At 45.6% G+C, this 27,552-nt stretch overlaps 2 protein-coding genes across 8 annotated transcripts in view; both read left to right on the forward strand.

Annotated features, from left to right (window-relative positions):
• The window catches only part of LOC110536836 (cell adhesion molecule DSCAML1), an 86,226-nt gene extending 69,952 nt beyond the window's left edge, over window positions 1-16,274 (forward strand). For 2 of the 7 annotated variants that reach the window (XM_036937326.2, XM_090192156.1), the window contains 16 exons: window positions 458-643; window positions 2,059-2,214; window positions 5,605-5,744; window positions 7,106-7,259; window positions 8,005-8,122; window positions 8,314-8,477; window positions 8,707-8,805; window positions 9,272-9,460; window positions 9,675-9,962; window positions 10,201-10,356; window positions 11,229-11,259; window positions 11,479-11,600; window positions 11,849-12,001; window positions 12,293-12,493; window positions 12,673-12,990; window positions 13,115-16,274. In XM_036937326.2, coding sequence (XP_036793221.2) covers window positions 458-643; window positions 2,059-2,214; window positions 5,605-5,744; window positions 7,106-7,259; window positions 8,005-8,122; window positions 8,314-8,477; window positions 8,707-8,805; window positions 9,272-9,460; window positions 9,675-9,962; window positions 10,201-10,356; window positions 11,229-11,259; window positions 11,479-11,600; window positions 11,849-12,001; window positions 12,293-12,493; window positions 12,673-12,990; window positions 13,115-13,551 — 2,912 coding nt within the window. In that variant the 3' untranslated portion in view covers window positions 13,552-16,274. The remainder of the gene's footprint in view (window positions 1-457; window positions 644-2,058; window positions 2,215-5,604; window positions 5,745-7,105; window positions 7,260-8,004; window positions 8,123-8,313; window positions 8,478-8,706; window positions 8,806-9,271; window positions 9,461-9,674; window positions 9,963-10,200; window positions 10,357-11,228; window positions 11,260-11,478; window positions 11,601-11,848; window positions 12,002-12,292; window positions 12,494-12,672; window positions 12,991-13,114) is intronic. The other 5 variants (XM_090192153.1, XM_090192157.1, XM_036937327.2 and 2 more) reach the window with 3 other exon arrangements.
• Window positions 16,275-20,321: 4,047 nt separating this feature from the next.
• LOC110539136 (prolactin-releasing peptide receptor-like) lies at window positions 20,322-21,529 on the forward strand. The gene has a single exon (XM_021626105.3). It carries the CDS (start codon window positions 20,331-20,333, stop codon window positions 21,480-21,482), a length of 1,152 nt encoding a protein of 383 aa, XP_021481780.1. The 5' UTR covers window positions 20,322-20,330; the 3' UTR covers window positions 21,483-21,529.
• The last annotated feature ends 6,023 nt before the right edge of the window (window positions 21,530-27,552 follow it).

Genomic DNA, 27,552 nt, shown 5'->3' on the forward strand with positions numbered 1-27,552 from the left:
GTAGTGATGGTAACTACAACACACACTCTCTGTCTTTCTCTGTCTCTGTCTGCTTGCTGCTGTTTCTACAGCTGCAATTATCACACAGCTGGACACATTGTCCTCCGTCCGCACACTTCTGCTTTTTATCCGCCGTCTGCCTCTCATCACCATCCCCCCTTCCTCCAAGTTAACCCTTAACAGTCAAGACTCGCCTGGTAAATGATACAGTGTATTCCTCTTTCCCTTTTCCCTTATACCTGCCTCTCTCTCTGCCATCCCTCACTTTATACTTCTCTCTTTCTCTCTCCATTGCAGTGATTGAAAATTGAAGATTGGAATAAATAGTATTTTGGGAATGTTATGCAGTTTCTTACTATCACTGTATCTCTGTCCTATTAGTCGCAGACAGCTGTGTTCAATAAGGTACACTATGGTCCTCTGTGATGTTAACCTTAGACCTCTCTCCTACCCCCAGTGCCCAGCCAGCCGCCCCAGAACGTGCGGGCTATCTCGGTGACCTCAGACGAGGCGGTGATCACGTGGGCGGAGCCACCGCGTCTGACGCTGCATGGCGTGCTGAAGGGCTACCGTGTGGTGTTCTGGTCCCTCTTCCCCGACGGAGGTGGGTGCTGTGGGGGCCAGGCACAGGGGCCCATGCAGAGTAATTATCACTACTATCATTCTAACTCCACCCCAAACCCATGGCCTCACCTGCCTGTCTATCTGTCCGTGTGTCTGAACACATAACACACTCCCAAACTCTGCCCTAGCCTGCCCCACACCCCTTCTCCTCATCTGTCTCCTAACCCTTCACACACTCCCAAACTCTGCCCTAGCCTGCCCCACACCCCTTCTCCTCATCTGTCTCCTAACCCGTCACATACTCCCAAACTCTGCCCTAGCCTGCCCCACACCCATTCTCCTCAACTGTCTCCTAACCCTTCACACACTCCCAAACTCTGCCCTAGCCTACCCCACACCCCTTCTCCTCAACTGTCTCCTAACCCTTCACACACCCCATTCCCTATCTGTCTCCTAACCCTTCACACACCCCATTCCCTATCTGTCTACTAACCCTTCACACACCCCTTCTCCCTATCTGTCTCCTAACCCTTCACACACCCCATTCCCAATCTCTCCTAAACCTTCACACACCCCTTCTCCTCATCTGTCTCCTAACCCTTCACACACCCCTTCTCCTCATCTGTCTCCTAACCCTTCACACACCCCATTCCCAATCTCTCCTAAACCTTCACACACCCCTTCTCCTCATCTGTCTCCTAACCCTTCACACACCCCTTCTCCTCATCTGTCTCCTAACCCTTCACACACCCCATTCCCTATATGTCTTCTAACCCTTCACACACCCCGTTCCCTATCTGTATCCTAACCCTTCACACACCCCATTCCCTATCTGTCTCCTAACCCTTCACACACCCCATTCCCTATCTGTCTCCTAACCCTTCACACACCCCTTCTCCTCATCTGTCTCCTAACCCTTCACACACCCCATTCCCTATCTGTCTCCTAACCCTTCACACACCCAATTCCCTATCTGTCTCCTAACCCTTCACACACCCCATTCCCTATCTGTCTCCCAACCCTTCACACACCCCATTCCCTATCTGTCTCCTAACCCTTCACACACCCCTTCTCCTCATCTGTCTCTCAACCCTTCACACACCCCATTCCCTATCTGTCTCCTAACCCTTCACACACCCCTTCTCCTCATCTGTCTCCTAACCCTTCACACACCCCATTCCCTATCTGTCTCCTAACCCTTCACACACCCCATTCCCTATCTGTCTCCTAACCCTTCACACACCCCTTCTCCTCATCTGTCTACTAACCCTTCACACACCCCTTCTCCTCATCTGTCTACTAACCCTTCACACACCCCTTCTCCTCATCTGTCTCTCTATGGGATTTACCTGGAATATATTATTTGTATGTTTACCTTGCCCCCTTGAGCCGAAACTGTATTTTCCTCCCAATTTGTGCATTGTGATGTATGAACAAACAAGGCTTAATCTCTCTCTCTCTCTCTCACTCTCTCTCTCTCGCTCTCTCTCTCAGAATGGGGAGAGATGCAAAACATCACTACAACTCGTGAGCAGGTAGAGCTGAGAGGGCTGGAGAAGTTCACTAACTACAGTGTCCAGGTGCTGGCCTACACACAGGCTGGGGACGGGGTCAGGAGCAATGTCCTGTACATCCAAACCCGCGAGGACCGTGAGTACACGCACACATGTGCATTTGCGCAGACACACACACGCGCTAACACTCTCTGTCAACACACACATATACATTATCCTCCCACTGATATCGACTTTAACCCATATATACTCTACCGTTCCAAAATCTGGGGTCACGTAGAAATGTCCTTGTTTTTGAAAGAAAAGCACAATTTTTGTCCATTAAAATAACATCAAATTGATCAGAAATACAGTGTAGACATTGTAAATGTTGTAAATTACTATTGTAGCTGGAAACAAAATATATTTTTTAAGGAATATCTACATAGGCGTACAGAGGCCCATTATCGGCAACCATCACTCCTGTGTTCCAATGGCACGTTGTGTTAGCTAATCCAAGTTTATCATTTTAAAAGGCTAATTGATCATTAGAAAACCCTTTTGCAATTATGTTAGCAAAGCTGAAAACTGTTGTCCTGATTAAAGAAGCAATAAAACTGGCATTCTTTAGACTAGTTGAGTATCTGGAGCATCAGCATTTGTGGGTTCAATTACAGGATCAAAATGGCCAGAAACAAAGACTTGGATTAGCTAACACAATGTGCCATTGGAACACAGGAGTGATGGTTGCTGATAATGGGCCTCTGTATGCCTATGTATATATTCCATTAAAAATGTGTCATTTCCAGCTACGATAGTCATTTACAACATTAACAATGTCTACACTGTATTTCTGATCAAATGTATGTTATTTTAATGGACAAAAAATGAGCTTTTCTTTCAAAAACAAGGACATTTCTAAGTGACCCCAAACTTTTGACCGGTAGTGTATATTTAAGCAATAACGCCCAAGGAGGTATGGTATATGGCCAATATACCACAGCTAAGGGCTGTTCATTCGCACAACGCAAGGCGGTGTGCCTGGATACAGCCCTTAGCCATGATATATTGGCCATATACCACAAACCCCCAAGGTGCCTCATTGCTATAATACACTTTTTACCAATGTAATTAGAGCAGTAAAAATATGTGTTTTGTCATACCCGTGGTATACTGTCTGATATACCACGGCTGTCAGCCAATCAGCATTCAGGGCTCGAACCCCCCAGTCTATAAATATATATATACCACAGAAAGATAGAACCACAGTCACACTGAGATGCACACTGCTTGGAAGAGAGGAGAAGCTCAGAGGAAGGCTGTATGTGTGTTCATGGGGGGATAGAGAAGAGTGTCAGGGTGTATCTCAAGCCCATGACTAAAGCTCATTTGTGTAGTGAGGCCCCATTACCAGTGATAATGAGAATTAAGAGGCTTTGGGCCCATGGCTGAGGGCTCAAGACTAGAGATAGGGGATAGAAGAGGAGGGGTAGAGGCAGAATGAGGGAGAGGAAGGGGACTGATCCACAGCACCCAGCCCTGCAGCCCACAGCCCCCCTGGACACAAGTAGCCAACCAGCCAGGTAGCCAGGCAGTCAGGCAGCCAGGCAGGCAGTCAGGCAGCCAGGCAGTCAGGCAGCCAGGCAGTCAGGCATTCAGGCATTCAGGCAGCCAGGCAGCCAGGCAGTCAGACAGCCAGGCAGCCAGGCAGTCAGGCAGCCAGGCAGCCAGGCAGTCAGGCAGCCAGGCAGTCAGGCAGCCAGGCAGCCAGGCCCAGGAATGAACTCCTCCTGGATTAGAGATAATTAATTTTGTGCTTACACCATTCAAGGCGGGATTACAGGCCGATCCCTGTCTCCTTCACTCCCCTAAACAGGAGGAGGAGGGGGATGGAGAGAGAGAGGAGAATGGGAGGGAGAGAGGGAGAGGTGGCACAGCTGGGCCTGCCCGGGCAAAGGAGCGAGAGACAAAAGATGAAAAGAAAGAAAAAATGGGTTGATTGATGGAGGACAAGAGACATGTTGGCCCTTCTCAGTTTGCCCTGCTTTACTAGATGCTTTGTTAACTCTTTGTAGTACTTCCTATATATACTGTTTTAGCCTTGGTGGTGCCTTAGACTTTATCTATGTTATCCTTCCTGTGCCACATGCGCTTCTCTGCTGGTCCATGGTATTTGAGGCTCTTTGGGAGGCTGAGGTTGTCTCTTTCTCTCTGAAGGCTTTTGGTAGCTGTGGTTTGGGATGCATAGTCATGGTGATGGTTAAGACCATGGTTAGAAGTAGCTAGTTGTTCAGCAGTAGTGTACTGTAGGTGACTGTATATGACTCCTCATCACTGGGTTGTCTGACAGTGGATCAGACAGTCTGGACTGAGAACGTGCAGATTTTGGGCAGCAGATGGAGCTTAACCCACCCCCCCTCCCATTCTGACATGAAGGCCCAGTTATGATAATTATGCATTTCTCCTATAACCCCCCCCCCCCCCATCCCCCCTCTCATCTCCCCTTGGGGCTGCCCCTAACCCTCTCCTCGCTCACTCCCTCCCCTCCCCTCTCATGTTCCTGGTGTTATTCCTGCCATAATGTGGTTGAGATGGAGCCCCAGGAGATGGAGGGGGCCCAGAGAGACAGAGCAGGATTACTGGGGCGAGCAGGCTGCCCTGGGTGGGATAGAGAGGGAGGAGATAAGGGGTCCTGGATCTCTCTAACAGTCCTCCCTCTTCACTATAATCCGTAAAAGGATCCAGCAGGGTCAAGTGCATCAGGTCACATAATGCTACTGATCTCTATCTAGGGTTGGATAGGTCCTTAATTGTTGTGCTTTAGGTCCTGCTGTACAGTACAGTACATGGAGGAAGGTCTAATGTAGTGTAGCCTCACAGTATTCATTTGAACCCTGTCCCTTGTAACCCAGGGAGACCCATGCATTTCTATCTGATGAACGGGTTGTATTCTTAGAATAAGGTCCAGTGTTCTATATGTGTGGACAGTGGGAGAGTATTGAGGCTTTATGTTGTTGATGACTGATAGAGTTATAAGGCTCTTTGGGCATCTCAGTCAAGTGGCCATGCAGTGAGCATGAGGAGCAGCCTGGTGTGTGTTAATCTGTTTAGGGGTTAGAGAGTTAGACTGTAGGGTGTCAGAGCAGAACGAGGAGAGCAGAACCGCTGACCACGGTGTCTGAATGAACATATGTCACCGCTGACCCTGTTCTGGCCCGGGCCTGGCCTCTCCCCAGGGGACCTCCTCCAAGTCCTCCCAGAGCGGCTTACAGCACAGGATGAGACTGGCAATCTGCAAACTACCCTGCTCACTTTAACACGGCTTTAACACCCACGCGCACGGAAATAGCCACGGCCCTGCACACAGCCGTGTTTACTTGAACATGGCTTTAGTACCCAGTCACACGCGCGCACACACACACACACACACACACACACACACACACACACACACACACACACACACACACACACACACACACACACACACACACACACACACACACAGCTCTGTCTGACCTGTCTATGTGTTGTGTATCCTCTCCAGTCCCAGGTCCTCCAGCTGGTATCAAAGCCGTGCCCTCATCTCCCAACAGTGTGGTCGTGTCCTGGCTACCCCCCCTTAAACCCAATGGTGTCATCCGCAAGTACACCATCTACTGCTCCAGCCCAGGCTCCGGACAGCCGGTAAGTACCACTGAGAGGGCAGAGTATGGGATGGGGGAGGTGCAGTTACAGGTATTGGAGAGGCAGAGAATTAAGGCCCTAATGACAGGACATGATGTGAATGCATGATATAGCACTTGATGGATAATTCATTAGTAACCAACACTCAGTGTGTGTGTGTGTGTGTGTGTGTGTGTGTGTGTGTGTGTGTGTGTGTGTGTGTGTGTGTGTGGGTGTGTGTGTGTGGGTGTGTGTGTGTGTGTTTGGGTGTGTGTGTGTGTGTGTTTGGGTGTGTCTCTATCTCACTGTGTTTGCACCGTCGCTTTATTTCCTGCCCTCCCAGATGAACAGATGAGGTTGTCTTGGCAACGTGATGAGACGTAGATATGCAAATGAAGCAGAGAACAAGCTCACACATGCCCACTGCAGCATCAGGAGCTCTCACAGACACAGGTCTGCACTAGCTATGCAGTTTTCACACATCTACATTATTCTCTCTCTCTCACACACACATACACACACACACACACATTTTCTGGTGACACATTCAGACCACACACACACAATCCAATAAAATCCTGCTATCATGGAAGAATTCCACTTTCTTATCATTCACAAATCCTCACCCTATGTGGATGAGTACCATGTAAATGAGCATGGAGAAGAGGAGGGAGACGGGGGAGGGAGACGAGGGAGGGAGGAGCAGAGCAGGGTATCAGTCACACAGAGATGAGAGTGCTTTTGTTCCTCTTTTCATTATCTCTCTGTATCACTCCCTGGATCACCACGACACTGCTGCCTCCACGCTGGAGGAATGTTCTAATGTTCCTGTTACTCACCCCCCCAGAGCCCCACATTCACCCCTTCTCCCTCCTCCCCTCCCTTCTTCTCTCTATCCCTCTGTCATACCCACCCTGCTCTCCAGCAAGCCTGGGTAGAGGCTGAGATAGGGAGGGAGAGAGAAAGAGAGAAAAAGGTAAATGAGGCAAATGGAAAAAGAGGTGAAGATGGGTATTGAGTGGTGAACAGATGAGGGAGGTGGTGCATGTGTGTGTGTGTGTGTGTGTGTGTGTGTGTGTGTGTGTGTGTGTGTGTGTGTGTGTGTGTGTGTGTGTGTGTGTGTGTGTGTGTGTGTGTGTGAGACTGGGTACTAAAGCCATGTTCAAGTAAACACGGCTGTGTGTGTGTGTGTGTTGCGTGCCTGCATACATGCATGAGTTATACTCCTTAGTTCTAAACTCCTTAGTTCTCTTTCAAGTCATCTGGGCTTCCCTCATGCCATTAGACCATAGATGCCAAGCAGCCCCTCCAAAGTGCAACTGTACCATTATACCATGGTATTGCACAGTGTTAATAATCGGACCTGTATCTCTCTCCCCCAGGCTCCCAGTGAGTATGAGGCCAACCCAGAGATGTTGTTCTACAGGATCACCCATCTGACCCGCGGTAAACAGTACCTCATCTGGGCCTCCGCCGTGACAACTGCTGGCCGCGGCAACATCAGCGAAAAGGTCACCGTGGAGCCTGCTGGGAAAGGTAAGGGAGGAGGGGACGAGGGGTAATTGAGGAGGGATGGAGGGATTTGTGTAAAGGTTATTTAAAAAGAGAAGAAGAAAATAGAGGAAGAAGAATTTCAGAAATAGTCTGTCTTACACAGAGGGCTTTCATCTGTCTCTCTGTACCTTTCTCCTCTCTCTTGTCTTTCTTTCTCTCTTCTCTCTCCCTCTCTATCCCAAGTTCTTCCTCCCTCTCTCTCTCTCTCTCTCTCTCTCTCTCTCTCTCTCTCTCTCTCTCTCTCTCTATTGACTGACAGCTGTAGTATTGATTGAGGGCTGGCGGTGTAGCAGGAAACACTGTTGTTAATTATGTGGTGATGAACAGGGCCTACCCAGTAAACTGGCCCTTAGGGAGGGGGGTGGACAGGGATCAATACTGGGGAGAATCTATGGAGCATGGATGGACTGAGCGAGACGGAGGGATAGGAGGGGGGGGGGCACTCCAACGCTCTGCTCTCATAACAGTGGGTAAAAGGAAACCCTCCAGGCTAACCTACACAATACCAGGATCACTCAGCAAACACTAGAGAAAGATGTTTACACATCAAGAAAGTGAAAACAGAGCAGGGAGGTTAGAGTGTTTGTCTGGCTGTAAATGTGCCTGGGTGCTTAAGTGTGTGAATGTGCATGTGTACGTGAGCACATTCAGAGTGTGTGTGTGTGTGTGTGTATATACTGTATGTGACATCCCAGTTTAACCTGTGTCACCTGCCCTCTATCTGCAGCCCCAGCTAAGATCCTGTCGTTCGGGGGCACAGTGACTACTCCCTGGGTGAAGGAGGTCCGTCTGCCCTGCAGCTCAGTGGGAGAACCCACCCCCACCATCAAATGGACCAAAGACAGGTCAGAACTCTCCTAACTCATCCTCAATGGAAGTAAAGTGGGGAACTCACAATCAATGCTAGGATAAACTTTAGACTTGGTGCCAATGCTGGGTTTTGGAAGATAAGGTTCAGGTCAGGGTTAAGTCTACCATAGAGGTGTGAGGTTGCTGTATTATGATCTAACTGGGATCCTCTGTGTGTGTGTCTCAGTGAGGACTCAACTATCCCTGTGACTGTGGACGGGCAGCGTCAGATCCTGTCCAACGGTACTCTGGTGTTACGTTCTGTCAAAGCTGAGGATTCTGGGTACTACACGTGCACGGCCACCAACACCCTGGGCTTTGACACCATCATAGTAAACCTACTGGTGCAAGGTGAGCTGGGATACGCTGGGCTGGTGGAGTGTATGGGTGGGGCGAGGTCTGAGGACCTTCTGGGGTTGTCTCAGCTGGTTTCTCTGTGTTCCTCTGACTGTGTGTGTATCGTATCTCTCTATCTGGTCCCTCAATCTGCTCACTGTAACTGTGTGCTGTTTGTGCCTGGTCTCTGTGGTGCTGATAGACTCTAACTGTGTCTGACTGTGTTCTCTCTCTGGATGTTCAGTTCCTCCAGACCAGCCCCGTCTGACCGTCTCCACCACCTCCACCTCTTCCATCACCCTGGCCTGGATCCCTGGGGACAACGGAGGCAGCTCCATCAGAGGTACACCACTCCCTCCCCCTGGGCCTTAGTGCATTAGGATCAGTCTGAGGAGAGTTCTTTACCTGCTGTATCTCACTGAGAGATAATTCCTCTAAAAATATAAATAATATTGATATAGCCTTTTACCTTTTTGTGTAATTTTCTCGGTTCCTGTCAATGTGTTAACTTTTAACTCCTAATGTCTGATATACTAGCAAAAGATGGTATTGTATCACTGAGGGTATTCTAAATCCTTTATCTCCCCCTGGTGTTCAAGGGGTGTAACAGCCGTTAGAGCTGACCTGATTTTGCCTCAGTGGAGTATGTGCAGGTTGTGTAATATGGCTTTAATAATTGAACTGGGATGATATTATAATTGATAGACATTTACAGTATTTCATTGTTTTTTAAATGGTTTATTTGTATATTCGGCAGATTATAAAGAAATGCTTAAATGATTATGTAGTGTATCCCTGTGTGTCCTCAGGTTTTGTCCTGCAGTACTCAGTGGACAACACAGAGGAGTGGAGGGATGTGTTCATTAGTTCCAGTGAGCGTTCCTTCAGGCTGGACAACCTGCGCTGTGGGACCTGGTACAAGGTCAAACTGGCAGCGAAGAACAGTGTGGGCTCAGGACGCATCTCTGAGATCATCGAGGCTAAGACCCACGGACGAGGTGAGGGAAAAGGAAAGATCAAGGGGAAGGGGGGAAGGTGAGAGAGGGTGTAGCGGAGGAAGGAGCAGAAATAGTTGAATTTTAAAACAGCATGATTTTATATTTTACCTCACATCGTGTGTTTTACCTCACATAAACTACATCCCCACTCTAACACACTAACTTCAGTTACCGCCAGTCTGACAATCTCCCTGTCTCTCCTCTTCTCCTGCAGAGCCCGTGTTCAACAAGGAGCAGCCCCTGCTCACCCACATCAACTCCACCCACGCGGGGCTCAACCTGCAGGGCTGGACCAGCGGCGGCTGCCCCATCACCGCTCTGCTGCTGGACTTCCGGCCCAAGGGCACGTGGGCCTGGCAGAGCCTGAAGGCCAACGCCACGGCCCAGCTATTCCTCAGCGAGCTGCGGGAGGCCACCTGGTACGAGCTGAAGATGAAGGCCTGTAATAGCGCCGGCTGTGGGAACCAAAGCTCCCAGTTTGCCACCACAGACTATGACGGCAGTGAGTCACTTCCTGTTTCTACCAGATAACTGCTCTCACTTGCTGCTTTGACATTTACATTTGACATTTATTCAGAGCTACTTACAGTCATCAAAGAGAAGGGGATAAGGAGGAGACCAAAAAAGGGAGAGAAGGAGGAGTAGAATGTGAGTGGGCTTGAAAGTGGTGGTAAAAGCAGTCCTTTAATCTACCTCTGACCCCCTTTCCCTCCCTCTCTCACCCCTTCTCTCCCTCCCAGGTACCATCCCTCCTATAAACTCGGCCCATGAGGACAGAGATGATGTGAAGAAGCTGTTCTCCATCGGTTCTCCTGTTATCCTGGTCACCCTGGGCGTCGCCCTGCTCTTCATCATCCGCAAGAAACGCAAGGAGAAGAGACTCAAACGACTCAGAGGTGAGAAACAAAGGCAAGGAGAAAAGACTCAAACGACTCAGAGGTGAGAAACAAAGGCAAGGAGAAGAGACTCAAACGACTCAGAGGTGAGAAACAAAGGCAAGGAGAAGAGACTCAAACGACTCAGAGGTGAGAAACATAGGCAAGGAGAAGAGACTCAAACGACTCAGAGGTGAGAAACATAGGCAAGGAGAAGAGACTCAAACGACTCAGAGGTGAGAAACATAGGCAAGGAGAAGAGACTCAAACGACTCAGAGGTGAGAAACATAGGCAAGGAGAAAAGACTCAAACGACTCAGAGGTGAGAAACAAAGGCAAGGAGAAGAGACTCAAACGACTCAGAGGTGAGAAACATAGGCAAGGAGAAGAGACTCAAACGACTCAGAGGTGAGAAACAAAGGCAAGGAGAAGAGACTCAAACGACTCAGAGGTGAGAAACAAAGGCAAGGAGAAGAGACTCAAACGACTCAGAGGTGAGAAACAAAGGCAAGGAGAAGAGACTCAAACGACTCAGAGGTGAGAAACAAAGGCAAGGAGAAGAGACTCAAACGACTCAGAGGTGAGAAACAAAGGCAAGGAGAAGAGACTCAAACGACTCAGAGGTGAGAAACAAAGGCAAGGAGAAGAGACTCAAACGACTCAGAGGTGAGAAACATAGGCAAGGAGAAGAGACTCAAACGACTCAGAGGTGAGAGACATAGGGAAGGAGGGAGAAAGAAAGGGAAGAGGGGGAGGGGAGAACAGAGAGGAAGAGCCATAAGTAAATGAGTAAATAACTGAGAAGCACTAAAGGTAACACATCAAAATAATTTGCCTAATCCACATGATGATCCATTATAATCTAATAAAGATATTTGTGTTTGCTTTCACAGATGCTAAGAGCCTTGCAGAGATGCTTATCAGGTAAGGATAATACTCTAGATTGATTGGTGCCTGTGGTTATGGATGTGTCATTTTCCAGGGGATCTTGATGGATCTTTGAAAATACCTGCAAGTCCCAGTAAACTCTTATAAAGTATCACCAATATACTCCTGTTGTATATGTATACATGTACACTATGTAAGTACTGCTGATGTGACAGTGGATTCAGTCTAAGTGTGTGTCTTGTTTTGTGTGTTGAGCAGTAAGAACAACCGCAGCATGGACACCCCAGTGAAGGGTCCTCCCCAGGGCCCTCGGCTCCACATTGACATCCCTCGTGTCCAGCTGCTCATCGAGGACAAGGAGGGCATCAAGCAGATAGGTCAGTATGGACACACTGCAGCTAATCAGATCGATCAGACTGAATATCGTCCAATTAAATAGCCTTCAGTTACAGTACACTAACTAACCAATCAAATTATTTCTCTCAACTTACTAAATACGTGTTGGTAGAGTGTGAGTTACAATCAGCCCATGAGGAGAACATCTGACAAGGGAGATTAATTGTTTATCACAGATATTTTTTAACAACTGTCATAATATGTTTTCCTCATCTCTTACATCCAATAGGTGAGGACAAGGCAGTGGCCCCAGTGACGGACACAGAGTTCAGCCAATCAGTGAATCCACAAAGCTTCTGCACGGGTGTGTCTCTGCACCATCCTGCCCTCATCCAGAACACAGGGCCCTTGATTGACATGTCAGACATCCGCCCTGGAACCAGTGAGTACTTCACATACACTAAGATGTGCATAGTATGGAAATATGTCTTATTACAGTGTAATGTGTAGGAGTTAACTTGAGCTGACATTCAAAATGTTTGTACATGCTTACACCCAAAACTATTATAAGTGTTATGAATAGTACCCCGTGAGTGAGTTCTATCCTCTCACCGTCCTCCTCCTATTCTCTCTTTGTCTCAGATCCAGTGTCGAGGAAGTGTGTGAAGTCAGCCCACAGCTCCAGTGAGTTCTATCCTCTCACCGTCCTCCTCCTATTCTCTCTTTGTCTCAGATCCAGTGTCGAGGAAGTGTGTGAAGTCAGCCCACAGCTCCAGAAACCGCTACTCCAGCCAGTGGACCCTGAGCAGGCCGGGCCAGAGCCAATCAACAGCCTCCGCAAGGACTTTGACCTCTGACTGGCGCACCATGGGCTCCCACGGCATCACCGCTACCGAGAGTGACAGCTACAGCGCCAGCCTGTCCCAGGATACTGGTGGGTACCGCCCCGCCCTGGCAACAACACCACTAAAGACCCATCATTAGCACATCTATCTTTTACATCCCCAAACCAGACCTGTAGGATACCTTGAAAGGCCTACTGGCACAGCTGTACTGTATGCAAACTTCATATTGCATTGTTCTAATATGATATGACATTTATTGTTTTTCCAGACAAGGGTCGTAACAGCATGGTGTCCACAGAGAGTGCGTCGTCTACGTATGAGGAGCTGGCGCGGGCCTACGAACACGCCAAACTGGAGGAGCACCTGCAGCATGCCAAGTTCACCATCACAGAGTGCTTCATCTCCGACAGCTCCTCTGACCAGATGACCACAGGCACCAACGACCCGGCCGACAGTATGACATCACTCAGCACCCCATCCGAGACAGGCCTGTGTCGCTTCACCGCCTCGCCACCCAAACCCCAGGACTACGACCGCGGCAGACCTACCAACGTGGCCGTGCCCATCCCCCACCGTGCCAACAAGAGTGAGTACAGAGAGCCACCCTGTCTGGCACAGTGCACCACATTATACTCTGCCACAGGCTGTTTTATGTACATCTCAACAGGTCTCTAAGCCCCTCCCTCTCTCTGTTCTGTCCTCGTTGCTAGGTGAATTCTGCAACCTCCCGCTCTACATGAAGACGGATCCTTTCTTCCGGAAGCAGGCAGAACTGCATGACCCATGCCCTGCGGTCCCGCCCAGGGAGGCCTCCATCCGCAGCCTGGCACAGCGGGCGTACCACACCCAAGGACGTCACATGACTCTGGACCCGTCCAAGCAACAGGCCCTGACGCTAGGCCACTCTGGGTTGGGCAGTCTGGGCGTGAGCTCAGGCACTGCCACCCTGCCCCAGAGGACTCTCACCATGCCCTGCTCCAACCCTGCAGCCACAGCCTCCACTTCCAGCACCAGCAGCAACCCCACTGGCTCCAGCACAAAGATGGGGGGCTCCAGAGACTCACTGCTAGAGAATAGCTCCTCAGCGCTGGGCAGACTGCAGAAGCAAGGGGTTGGGGCCTACTCTAAGTCTTACACACTGGTGTAGCTACTAGCCCCCCTTCTCTCTCTCAAAGACTAAACACTTCTGTCTGGCCCGGCCCCGGCCCACACCCAGCCCCACACCAGTGTTCTACACATCAGGTCAGCGAGGGCATGCAGTGCAGTGCAGCAGGTGTCCCCAGCTAACTGCTAGCTAACATCTAATTACCCAGTGATTAGTCTTTATTCAGACTTTAGATTCTGCCTCCCAGGAATGACCAGAGACCATTGTAACCTGCCTGATTCATGCTCACCTGGACCTGTATAAAACAAACTACTATCTCCTACTAACTATCACTTCTAGCCTGATGCCACGCTGCTCAATATGTGTGTCTGGTGATGTACACACACACACACACACACACTAACACACACACACACACACACGCACACACACACACACACTAACACACACACACACACACAGGAAGACCTAGAGCTGTTCTCCAAGGTCAAACCATTGAGTATTACTGAGGACCATTGAGTATTACTGAGGAGCTGAACGGTGAAAGCTCACTGCTCGTGCTGATGAAGTCAATGATAGCAGAGGCTGGGCTAAAAATCAGTGTTCATCATACCCTCACACACATTATGCTGCCCTCCAAGGTTTGAGCAGAAGCTCCTGCAGGACTACCAGTTTTATCCCCTATAGTCTTGTCTTACTCTATGTCTCAATGTCCAGTCTCACTCTCCATTTGCAGTTACTCTCTCTGTCTGGATTCCATAAGGAAGGATTTCAGGTTCACCTCACTCAGAACATTGAGTTTGTATTTTAGCACATTTATTGTTGATATTTCCTCAAACTCCCCTCCTCTTCCAACTCAACAGTATCCGATAGCTTTTGACCGAAACATGACAACCTAAATGACCCAGCAATGAATTAAAAACATCAGGGCTCTCGCAATACTAACAAATGTAGAATATTTGGTATTTTAAAGATTTCGCATATATATTTCTATATAAGTATATCATGTCATTTAAGTGAAAATTATGGCAAAGAATAAAAATATACAACAATTTAAATGTTTAAAAAAATATAAGGAGACAATCGCTCAATCATGTGAAGGGCAGTGAAAATGAAAGAGGGGTAAAGAATAGAAGAGTATTATGAAGAGGGAGGAGCACGTGTATATAGAGGGTTTTCTGTATGTTACTGTATGTAGACTGGCTGAGAGGAAGGAAGTGACTTCCATACAGGAAGTGTCCATCTCAAAGGCCCCTATTAGTTGGTATCTCATGAGGTTGTCAGTGATTGGTTGGTATACTTACTTTTCAGAAGCCAAATAATTTCCTTTAAAGATGGGTGTAACCAAGGCGACCTACACTGTTGTCTATAAATTCTCTGCTTTCGTTCACCTGTTACTTGAGTAAAGAAGGGCCGTGACCTCTCAGGGCCTCAGGTATGGGCCTTTGACCTGTGGTACCAGTGGGGTTATAGGGTCACTGTGAGTGGAGCAGAAGTCAGGTATCAGAGCACGGCTACTGTATCACACAGCTACTACACAGAGTACACACCAGTAGCCCTGTAACCTTTATCAACCTCTCAGCCCATGTATTACTGCCTCCCTCCCTCCAAATCAAAATGTCAGCCAAGGCACCAAGGAGGATAATCATGTGAAATAAGTGAACTGTCTAGTTTATCAGAGAGACGTTGCCAGCCAATCGGGGTGTTCAGTTTGAATATGAAAGGATGATGTGGTCAGTGGTCTATTGGCATCTCTGATGCTGCCCTGTCTTAAGTACTGTATATTTCCCACTTCTTTCTCCATCCCCAATAGCCATGTCCATCCTCATCCCCAGCTACATTTTGTGCTACTACGTGTAGGCTACATCAACACCGGAACCTGTTGGAATGTCTATTGAAGCATCGCCATTCTAGTGTTTTGTCATTTCTTTTGTTTTTGGATTACGTCCATATGTTCATTTTGATTGAATATGTTCCTTTTTACTTGTTTCTGTTTTTTATTTTGTATTTAAAAAAAAAAAATGTGATTCCAGAGGCCAAACAGTGCTGAAGTATGACACACCTACATCTTTGGCCAGTTTTAGCCAAGGGAAATCAGGGACTCCTAGCTCTTTAGGTCACACACATAGAAATTGTGTATATACTGGACTGGGTCAGGAAAACCTGCCACTCCCAACTGGCTCTCCCTATTCAACTCCCTCCCACCTTGGGCGTACAGTACTGGACCCACCACCAATACCTTTGTCGGTGTTGTTTATAGGTTAACTCTTGTACATAAAACAGTTTTGTATGAAGAGCTATTTTCGTCAGAATAAAACAGGGCACAGATCAGGGTTGAATCATGCCCCAACTCCAAATTTAAAACAACATATTGATTTGATAAACATTGATTTCCACAACGGGCAACAAATGTAGTCATTCTTCTCTATTCCCTTTATGTTTTTGATACTAAGTTGTTGCATTTTTATCATTTGTTAAAGATCTTTTGGTGTTCCAAATTCAATTTTTTTATTATTGTTTTTTTGTACTTTGTTCATCCTCAAAAATGACATTGCATGCTTGGTAAAAGGGAAAAGGTGAGGGAAAGAAATGTACTAACATTTTAAATTTGAAGAAAAAAAATGTTGAGGTGATTCCAAACATTGGTTTGAGTTGCTTCTAATAGCAATTGCTTGTGTTTAAAATAAAATTTTCTATTAAATTAAATGAAAAACAAACAAAAATAGTATTCTAACACCTTGTGCAATAAAGCTATCTTTCTATACACCATGGTTTCTGTCATTCTTAATTAAATGTTGCTTGATACACTGCCACATACTGTTACTGTAGGGAACTGAAATCAGAACTGGAACCAAAGAATGATCAAGATGGATAATAATTATACCAGAATGAAAATAAAAAAGCATCAATAGCAATAACACATTCGAATGGAAAAGTCATTTAGCGTGTTATTGTTTTTACTTGTTGAATTCATACCATAAACTTCTACAGCTGCAGTCACATATTGGCTACCTAGCAACATGACATAATTTGTCATTTCTAGTGGCAATGGAAACGGGTTTTATTGAGGGTAGCCTAGTCCCCGATTTAGGTCACCGAGATAACTAACTTTTATGTGATTTCAGTGCGAATAGAAATAGTTTGCATGTTAGTTTGTAAACTTGATACACAGACAATGAATGCAATATTTACCATATTGAAACTGAATATATAAATATTGAATTTGAATATTAATTACGTTTAAATTGCATTTTTAAACTGAATGCAATATTCATTTAATTCTCTTTCAAATCATGAAATACAAGTTACATTTGTGAATTAAACTATTACATTTGCGTCATTGGGGCTTCCGGGGCTTGAGCCCCAGATGTTTTTGGTCCAGCCCGATCCTTTTGACGGTATAGTATATACAGTACCAGTCAAAAGTTTGGATTCACCTTCTCATTCAAGGAGTTCTTACATATGCTGAGCACTTGTTGGCTGCTTTTCTTTCATTTTGCGGTCCAAATCATCCCAAACCATCTCAATTGGCTTGAGGTCAGGTGGTTGTGGAGGCCAGGTCATCTGATGTTGCACTCCATCACTCTCTTTCTTGATCAAATAGTCCTTACACAGCCTGGAGGTCTGTTGGGTCATTGTCACTGTTATGCTACAATGTAGAAAATAGTAAAAAATTAAGAAAAACCCTGGAATGAGTAGGTGTGTGCAAACGTTTGACTGGTGCTGTGTATAGATATATATTACAGTGGGGCAAAAACGTATTTAGTCAGCCACCAATTGTGCAAGTTCTCCCACTTAAAAAGATGAGAGAGGCCTGTAATTTTCATCATAGGTACACTTCAACTATGACAGACAAAATGAGAATTTTTCCAGAAAATCATATTGTAGGATTTTTAATGAATTTATTTGCAAATTATGGTGGAAAATAAGTATTTGGTCAATAACAAAAATGTATCTCAATACTTTGTTATATACCCTTTTGTGGCAATGACAGAGGTCAAACGTTTTCTGTAAGTCTTCACAAGGTTTTCACACGCTGTTACTGGTATTTTGGCCCATTCCTCCATGCAGATCTCCTCTAGAGCAGTGATGTTTTGGGGCTGTTGCTGGGCAACACAAACTTTCAACTCCCTCCAAAGATTTTCTATGGGGTTGAGATCTGGAGACTGGCTAGGCCACTCCAGGACCTTGAAATGCTTCTTACGAAGACACTCCTTCGTTGCCCGGGCGGTGTGTTTGGGATCATTGTCATGCTGAAAGACCCAGCCACGTTTCATCTTCAATGCCCTTGCTGATGGAAGGAGGTTTTCACTCAAAATCTCACAATACATGGCCCCATTCATTCTTTCCTTTACACGGATCAGTCGTCCTGGTCCCTTTGCAGAAAAACAGCCCCAAAGCATGATGTTTCCACCCCCATGCTTCACAGTAGGTATGGTGTTCTTTGGATGCAACTCAGCATTCTTTGTCCTCCAAACACGACTAGTTGAGTTTTTACCAAAAAGTTATATTTTGGTTTCATCTGACCATATGACATTCTCCCAATCTTCTTCTGGATCATCCAAATGCTCTCCAAATGCTCTGGGGTGTGCTTTCCCCTCTTTCTCCTATAGTCCACAATCAGGTCCTTGGTCTTACTTATGTTGAGGGAGAGCTGTTGTGCTGACACCACACTGCAAAGTCTCTGACCTCCTCCATGTAGACTGACTCATCAGTAGAGAGTAGAGAGTGTTCCAGAGTAGAGAAACTCACAGTAGCTACTCTAATGGAGTACTGGCAGTGTCTGCTGTGGCAGGTGGGAAGGTGCAAATTACCTGAAAAAGATCTAATCTCTTAATGTTAATCTCAAAGTGCACAAAATTCATGCATTATACTGTTGAAATTCCTTTTTTTTTGTTGCAAGGGTAGGATGCCCCTGGACCCCCCTACTGGCTTTGGGCTATGCCACAAATGTCTTCAAATTCTAGAAATGCCCTGATTTGTGCATTACAATTTAAAAAATATTTAATTCAACTGAAATATCTTAATACAAATTCAAAATTATGTTATTCAAATAAAATTTCTGTTGGCACTGAAATCATTCCATAGTCTCTCTTCTGACTTCTTAGGCTACAGTATATTTGAATGGGGAAGTCAGGTTTGTTTATAGTTAATGGGATTGTCATTTTGTTTTGCTGAAAACACTCCAAAAACGACTTTATGTTAGTACCTTGTGTTCCCATCCTAATACTACTCCTACTGAATACTGCTATGAGTCTGGCTGTGTCTGTCTTCAGGCTTGACTGCTGAAGTCTGTGAGAAAAAATAGAAAGTACAGAGATGCATTTTGCTTCTACATGTATGGTGACTTAGCACTCTCTCTCAGCTGAAGGTTTACTGTGGTGTGTAGGTCTGTAGGATTACCCCTGGTCTTTGGCTCTGATTGCCTCTCCCTAATATCTCTACAAGGAAACGCAACAGAGATGGACAACAGTGGGGAGCTGTGTGGATTTTCACATATTTTGTGTGTGTGTGTGTGTGTGTGTGTGTGTGAACTGTACATAAAGCATACCAGAAAGACAGAAACCTACCATAAACAAGACACAGAAAGACACATAGAAAATGGATATAGACATTTGCAGGTAATCAAATCAAATCAAATCAAATGTATTTGTCACATACACATGGTTAGCAGATGTTAATGCGAGTGTAGCGAAATGCTTGTGCTTCTAGTTCCGACAATGCAGTAATAACCATGAGGTGTGTGTCGATAGCACACTGATGAGGTTAGACAGAGAGAGCAGTAAGGGGAGAGCACACAGTTCACACACTCACACACAGACACCCAATCACTCACACAGACACCCACTCTCACACACAGACACCCACTCAGAGTGGAGGGAGGCAGCTGCTCCAGGTTTGAGAACACTGCGCAGATCAAAGCCAAGTAGAAGAGAGTGAAGGACTGACAGGTTGAATGGATGGACAGACTGACGGACGGACAGACAGACGAACAGACATATAGGCAGGCAGACATACAGGCAGGCAGGCAGGCAGGCAGGCAGGCAGACAAACAGACAGACAGAGAGGAGCCATCAGGGAGAGAGCTGAGAGAGGAGAACACAGAACACTCATCTCTACAGGATCGCAAACCTCTGCACAGGTACTGTACACTCTCCTTCACTGCAAATACTCTAAACTTCTTATTGTCTCTACAAAAATGTGTTTTGTTTCATAAAGATAATGATAGATGGAACAGAATAGAACATAATTCCAGTCACTGGAATAGAAAACAGCATAGATTGGGAATGTAGTTAAAGTCTATTTATCAGTTAAAATAATAATTATCAGAAATAGCCAGTGGACAGTTCCACCAGCTATATAATCCCAGATTATCAAACTAAAATACCAGCAGTTCTGTTGTATGTTTGATTGGACACAGCTGTTGCTCTACCTGGGATAATCAACAGGAATTCAAATTACTATGTTAAAGAGATTGGCGTTTGCCCATATTGCACTTGAGTAATGGAACTGTGTACTGCTGTTTTTATCCAATATTGTTGTATCACTTTCCTAGGACATGATTTTATGCTGAATAGTAGGATTTCCATAAAAATCATCAAACAGTTACGGTAGTCTCACTGAGGAAAATACATAGTGCTCTTTGCTCTATTTCTTTACATGCATATTTCTGTGTTTTAATTTCAGAAAGCTTCAACACACCTTTAGTTTTTTATTATTGTACTGCAACAAAAACTCTCAAATTGTAAATCAGTGATTGGCTGAAAACACTCACACACAGCTGTGTGTATCTCCATTCTATTTACCAGTTCTGGTTAGAGATGGAGCCAGTGTTGGAGAGGTCTGTGGGGGAATCTTCCAATGCCAGCCTGGCAGCACCTCCTCTGAACCGCAGTGACCCAGTAGAGTTGTTCTCAGGTCTGCAGTTACTGCTGAGCTACCGCCCTCTGTTCATCCCGCTCTACTGCCTCCTGGTGGCCGTGGCCTGCGTGGGCAACTCCCTCCTACTAGCATGCATCCTGGCTGACAAGAAACTCCACAACGCCACCAACTTCTTCATAGGGAACCTGGCTGCAGGCGACCTGCTCATGTGTCTGAGCTGTGTCCCTCTGACCGCCTCCTACGCCTTCGAGTCCGAGGGCTGGCTGTTTGGCCGGCCGCTCTGCCACCTGGTCCCCCTGCTGCAGACCTCCACCGTCTTTGTCTCTGTGCTGTCCCTCACGGCCATCGCTGTGGACCGCTATGTGGTGGTGGTTCACCCTGTGAGGAGGAGGATCTCCCTGAGGGGGTGTGGGGCGCTGGCGGTGGGGATGTGGCTTCTGTCCCTGCTTCTGGCAACTCCTCCTTCCCTCCACACCCGCTACTTGGACCTGCGTCCCAGTGGGTTGGAGCTGGTGGTGTGTGAGGAGTTCTGGCCAGACTCAGACCACCTGCGGCTGCTCTACTCCTGCTTCATCCTGCTCACCTCCTACCTGCTTCCCCTGCTGTCGGTCAGTGTGGCCTACTGCGGCATTACAGCCCGGCTCCGTCAGCGCTGTCTCCCTGGGGCGCCCTCCCACAGCCTGCATCACTGGAACAGGACGAAGAGGAAGACCTTCTCTTTGCTGGTACTGTCTGTGCTCTCCTTCGCCTTCTGCTGGCTGCCCTTGCAGGTACTCAACCTGCTACTGGACCTGGACCAGGACTTCCTTCTGGTGGGCAAACGCCACGTCAACCTGCTGCAGGTGTGCTGCCACCTGCTGGCCATGAGCTCTGCCTGCTACAACCCCTTCATCTACGCCTCGCTGCACAGCAAGGTGCGCTTGCGCCTCCGCGACTACCTGAGACCCCTGACAGGGCGGGGCCGCCAGAGCAGTCTGCTCTCCCAGCATGCATTACAGCACAACACTAACACCTGTCTCAGCATGGTGTCTGAGCAGCCAATCAGAGAGGAGCAGGAAGGGCCACAGACCAACGCTGACAACTCCTTCTAAAAGATGAGACACTCACTCTCCACACTCAGAGAGGACAGGGCTCAGGATAAGGTGATGTTGTGAGGGGTTAAAGGTGGTACTGCTGTTGATTTGACTTCAGGTTTGCCTCCACACCCATCTCCCTAATGCTCCTCTCCCTGACCCTCTCCCGGGTTCTCACCTCTCAGTAATTCAGTTAGCTACACTCTCTCTAAGTGTTCTGTGAAAAGTCTATAGCACCATAGTACTCAGAGTCCTACCTGAGGCCAGTGTTGTTTTGATGCTTCTTTTAATGTCCTCCAGCTCCCCTGAAGGCGCACACTACCAATCCCTCAAATGAGATTATGGCCAATGGATGATAAGCAAACAAGGGTGGCACGGAGGTCTCTGTATATGCCTCTCTGTTTCTCTCTTTCTGTCACATTCTCTCTTCCTCTCAAGTTGTCAGCTGTACAGCACTCATATTCTGCCTCACCTGTGAGTGTGTATGCTGATTATCTAGATTGTCACTCTGCATGTTTGTCATAGTTATCTCCCACAGCATACTGTACATAATTCAAAATGATCTTTACAAGTGATTCTGTCAAGTAACATTTAATGTTTATGATATAGTGTCAGTGTATTATGGCGTATAGTTTTACCGCATACATCTGCAATAATAGTTGGAAAAGGGAGGCGCCTGTATAGTAGTTCACCATTACTTGTTCAAGCTTACTTGTATATCATAGATGTACCAAACTGTGAATAAACAGGTTTCCTTCCCAATGATGTTGACTTTTCCTATCCTGTAGTTGCTGTGGTCTGGACTAGAAGCAAAGACACCTGTGTGGGTTGAGCAGTTTTAGTCAGTGTTCTGTGACAACCATTGTCCCTGTATGGAGCCCAGGAACTGGGAGGATTCATAGACATTATGTTGAATGAAAACACAGGTCAGGTGAGCACCTGGATAAACCTGGTATTATGTTGAAACTCCCTGCTGTGTCTCTCAACTTGTATACACAAAGGGTCCTCTCTTTTACTATATTTCCACACCTCACGACTACGCTACCACATGTACACAAACACACACGCACACACTCTCAAGCATACACACACACACACACACACACACACACACACACACACACACATCCGTCTCTCAGGTTACCTGCAAATCTCCATATCTGTTTTCTATGCCCTTGTGATACAGTCTACATGCGGTGTCGTTCTGGTTTCCTGTGTCTTGTGGTGCTTTATTGAAGGTTATGGTAGGTTTCAGTCTTCCTGGTTTGCTGTATCTAGTTCTCTTGTGGTACTGCAGAAGGTTCTGTTAGGTTGAGCACCAAACACAAAATCCAATGTTGAGTAATCACCAGCGTTGATATCCCAGGGTCACAGCCCATGCTTTGTTTATCAATCATGACTGATATTAAGTTCAACCGTGTGAACTCTATGTGACATGTTATATTCTCCCCCTTGTTCCTCTCTGAATAAAGTCTGACAAGGCTGCCTAATGCACTAGCCCCTCACAGGGGTGAGAAAAGGCCCTCTAAAGAGCATTCTCATGTCAGAAACTGGGAAGAATTCTCAGACGTCAAAGGTCATGCAGGCTGATGAAAGCACAACTGAAAGTAAAGTATAGATCTGCAGTGCTGTCTGCTCCCTCTGCTGACTATCAGTCCCTAGCAGGGATGTACAGTAACAGCGTTAGCCTCTTAAAGTGCCAACCGCAAGAAGAACTTAGAGCTCTTTTATATTTCATGGATTATTGATAAATCCAGAAAATGTTGCAAATCTTTATGTAACCTCCTTACATGCCCTATAAGCTCCTCCAGACTACAATATTGACACATACTGTGGTGAAAATGCTAAATACGATAGGTCCTATGTGTGATTTGCCAAAGATTGAGCTAGGGTTTCCCAACTGTGGTTTGATTGTGTACATTTTTCCGTTGTAATGGATGACCATGTGCTAAAGACTGAAAAAGTAATCTCATCTGCTGACTGCAGGAAACACTGATAGACATGAATAGAATCCAGGAGTCATGTATTGTGTTGTGTAGACATTACAATTTTATCCCGTAATAATACAGATTCTATTTCATGCCAAGCTGCATAGAAGCACTTTCTGTATTTTGAGTGATAAACAAGGCACGGGTGCATCTGTATTAGTAATTAGCAGGGAAGGAAACAGCGAGGAGAGGAGAGGAATGCGCAGACAGACAGCTCCTCAGCCTCAACTCAACACAGAGGAGGACCAGGCTCATCAGCCCTGAAGAGCCCTCAAGAGCCTGGGCAATGGTAAACATGCACACACACAAACAAACATACACAGTAACAGTCAAAAGTTTGGACACATCTAATCATTCAAGGGTGTTTCTTTATTTTTACTATTTTCTACATTGTAGAATAATAGTGAGACATCACAACTATGAAATAACTAATGGAATAATGTAGTAACCAAAAAAGTGTTAAACAAATCAAAATATATGTTATATTTGTGATTCTTCAAAGTAGCCACCCTTTTCCTTGATGACAGCATTATCATGCTGAAACATGAGGTGATGGCGGCCTCAGGATCTCGTCACGGTATCTCCGTGGATTCAAATTGCCATAGATAAAATATAATTGAGTTTGTTGTCCATAGGTTATGCCTGCCCATACCACAAACACGTGGCACTCTGTTTACAAGGTTGACATAAGCCAACCGCTCGCCCACACTACGCATTGCACATGGTCTGCGGTTGTGTGGCCGGTTGGTCGTACTGCCAAATTCAATAAAACGACATTGGTAGAGAAATTAACATTCAATTCTCTGGTAACAGATCTGGTGGACATTCCTGCAGTCAGCATGCCAATTGCACGCTCCCTCAAAACTTCAGATATCTGTGGCATTGGCACATTTTAGAGTGGCCTTTTATTATCCCCAGCACAAGATGCGCCTATGTAATGATCAGGCTGTTTAATCAAGTTCTTGATATGCCACACCTGTCAGATAGATGGATTATCTTAGCAAAGGAGAAATGCTCACCGACAGGGATGCAAACAAATTTGTGCCAAAAATGTGAGAGAAATACGTTTTTTGTGCATATGGAACATTTCTAAAATATTTTATTTCAGCCCATGAAACATGGGACCAACACTTTACATGTTGCGTTTATATTTTTGTTCAGTGTAGTTGAAGAGACTGGATCTACGCTACTATCGTATCAGTATACTGGTCCGTCTGTCTGTCTGTTAGGAGCTCAACTGTCTCTCCTCCCTAGGGTCAATGTCCGCGGCCACACGGAATCGCTGTTTTATTCTTATTTTAATCACAGTTTAATTCATCAAAATCCGTCTGATCAAGCTAGAGACTTTGCATGGGCTGCATCTCAATCGTCTCAATGTTGGCCTTCCACCGAAGATGTGGAAGGCAGCTGAGGTACAGCGCTGTTTTTCAGAACAGGATTATCCCCTATAACTTGTCTTCTCCTGAAAACGTCTGTAAAGTCTGAACGGTTTGAGCAAAAAACTCATTGGACCCTACTATGGAAAGTGGATGTTTTGCTCTATGACGCCCACAAGGTTCACAGGACTCGTCTGAAGTCATTCCCTTCGGTGTGCCGACTAAATGTTTTTCTCATGCAAACTTCTGTTAAATCCAAATGGTTTGAGTTACAAACTAATATGACCCCACTAAGATAAACTGAGATTCTCACAAAAACAAATATATTGTCCGTTCTGCTCTACAACGCCGACAAGCTTCACAGGACTCTTGAAGGTCACCTGTCACTGTCCTGTAAAAAAATATATGAAAATGAATAGACATGACTAGGCTTTTTTGGACCCAAGGTTACACTTGTAACCTTTGTCTTTGTCCCAGATGCTTTCCTATATCTCTCAGATGCATTTCAGACACCTCAAACCATACTTCCTTTAGATTCATTTTTGGACTATCTTTTTTTGCCATATATGAATGTGTTATTCAAAGCACTCCTATGGGCAAGTAGCAGTAAGGCCAAATTCAATGTTTCATCAGATCATTCTTTTTTTAGAGAGAGAGAGAGAGGAGGGGGGAGGTTTACCTCCAGGGGTCTTAAAACTCGAAGTAAAATAGCTAAATGGTCCATCTTATGTTATGGACATATTAAAACAATGACATATGTTAGTTTAGTAGATATTTCCATCTAAAGGCTTAGACTCTTCTTAAACTTATTTAACTTCATCTTGACACACCTGACATTTCTTGTAACATTAGTTGAAGCATTATGGAGGACTGTTCCAAGTAATTTAATCCATAGGAGCCTAAAGATGTCCCAGTCATGGACTGTGAGCAATCATGAAGAATCAGTCAATGAAATATGTTACCTCAGAATTCACTGACGTAAGTGTGATTCAGTGCAATGTCATAGGTGGTATGATGGTGGTGCGGCCCTACAGCTATGTAGCCACCAGGTGGCATCAGAAAATTCAAACCTGATGAGACTTACCTAGAGCAGTCACCCTTCAAAAGTTGTAAATGCAGACAGCAAATGATCGATGCGTTTCAATGGCACCTTAACTAGGCCCTAAATATTTACCCCGCACATTAGGAGCTCCAGCAGAGTTCCACCTCAGCTTTATAACTGACACTATCTTTACATCAGTCAAGTGGAAAAGGCTATACGGACACCCCTGACCTGCAAACCAATATTTCATTTTAGAATTGGTTAAAATTAGGTAAAGGTCAGTTTGAGTTTTTGGTAGTCATTTTGCAGGTCAGCAGAGTCCTTATAGTCTCTCCCCAACAGAGTGGCTGTGGACCTTTCTTCCCTAGGGCTAAAGGTCCTGAAGCTTCTGCTCATGTGCAGGATTCTCTACTTATGCACATTCTCTGCTCTACTCATGGAGAATGGTGCTTGTTTAATAAAGTTAATCAAAGTTGAATACATTTCTACAAGACCACATAATGATAGTATTATACCAAATATAATGTTACTTACTGTAAGACAAAAAACACCACTATATTTCTTATGAGTCAACAACGTGTGTCACTAGGCAAAATATAATGCCTTCAGAAAGTACTCACACCACCTTAACTTTTCCCAATTTTTTTACAAAGTGGGATTAAATTGATTTAATTGTAATTTGTTGTCTACGATCCACACAAAATACTCTGTAATGTCAAAGTGGCAGAAAAAATCTAACATTTGGGAAAAAAATATATTTAAAAAATAAAACACTAATATATTTTGATTAAATATGTTTTCTTTGGGGGTAAGTCTCTAAGAGATTTCCACACCTGGATTGTGTAACAATTGCTCATTTATTATTTTCAAAAATCTTCAAGCTCTGTGAAATTGTTTGTTGATCATTGCTAGACAACCATTTTCAGGTCTTGCCATAGATTTTCATGTAGATTTAAGTCGAAACTGAAACTCGGCACTCGGGAACATTCCCTGTCTTCTTGGTAAGCAACATTAGTGTAGATTTGGCTTTGTGTTTTAGGTTATTGTACTGCTGAAAGGTGAATTCATCTCTCTGTGTCTGGTGAAAAGCAAACAGAACCAGGTTTTCCTCTTGGATTTTGCCTGTGTTTAGCTCCATTCTGTTTCTTTTTTTAACCTGAAAAACTCCCCAGTCCTGAACGATTACAAGCCTACTCATAACATGATGCAGCCACCATTATGCTTGAAAATATGGAGAGTGGTAGTCGGTAATGTGTTGTATTGGATTTGCTCCAAGCATAACACTTTGTATTCCGGTAAAATTTGCTTTGCCACATTTTTTTGCAAAATGACTTTAGTGCCTTGTTGCAAACAGGATGCATGTTTTGGGATATTTTGTATTGTGGATTAACAACAATGTTGTTGATCCATCCTTAGTTTTCTCATATCACATCCATTAAGCTCTGTAACTGTTACCATGAAGTAAAGTCGACATTGGCCTCATGGTCGAGCAATACATTTCAAACACAGATTCAACCACAAAGGCTATGGAGGTTTTCCAATGCCTCTCAAAGAACGGCACCTATTGGTAGATGGATAAAGCAGACATTGAATATCCCTTTGAGCATGGTGAAGTTACTTATTACACTTTGGATGGTGTATCAATACACTCAGTCATAAGATAAGATTCATACTGTCACAGT

This window comes from Oncorhynchus mykiss, chromosome 12, assembly GCF_057628025.1.
Source record: "Oncorhynchus mykiss isolate SJ-2025 chromosome 12, ASM5762802v1, whole genome shotgun sequence".
Taxonomy (NCBI): domain Eukaryota; kingdom Metazoa; phylum Chordata; class Actinopteri; order Salmoniformes; family Salmonidae; genus Oncorhynchus; species Oncorhynchus mykiss.

Excerpts from the sequence above, each read along its gene's own strand:
- LOC110539136 (XM_021626105.3), top strand. The coding sequence starts at position 20,331 with ATGGAGCCAGTGTTGGAGAGGTCTGTGGGGGAATCTTCCAATGCCAGC.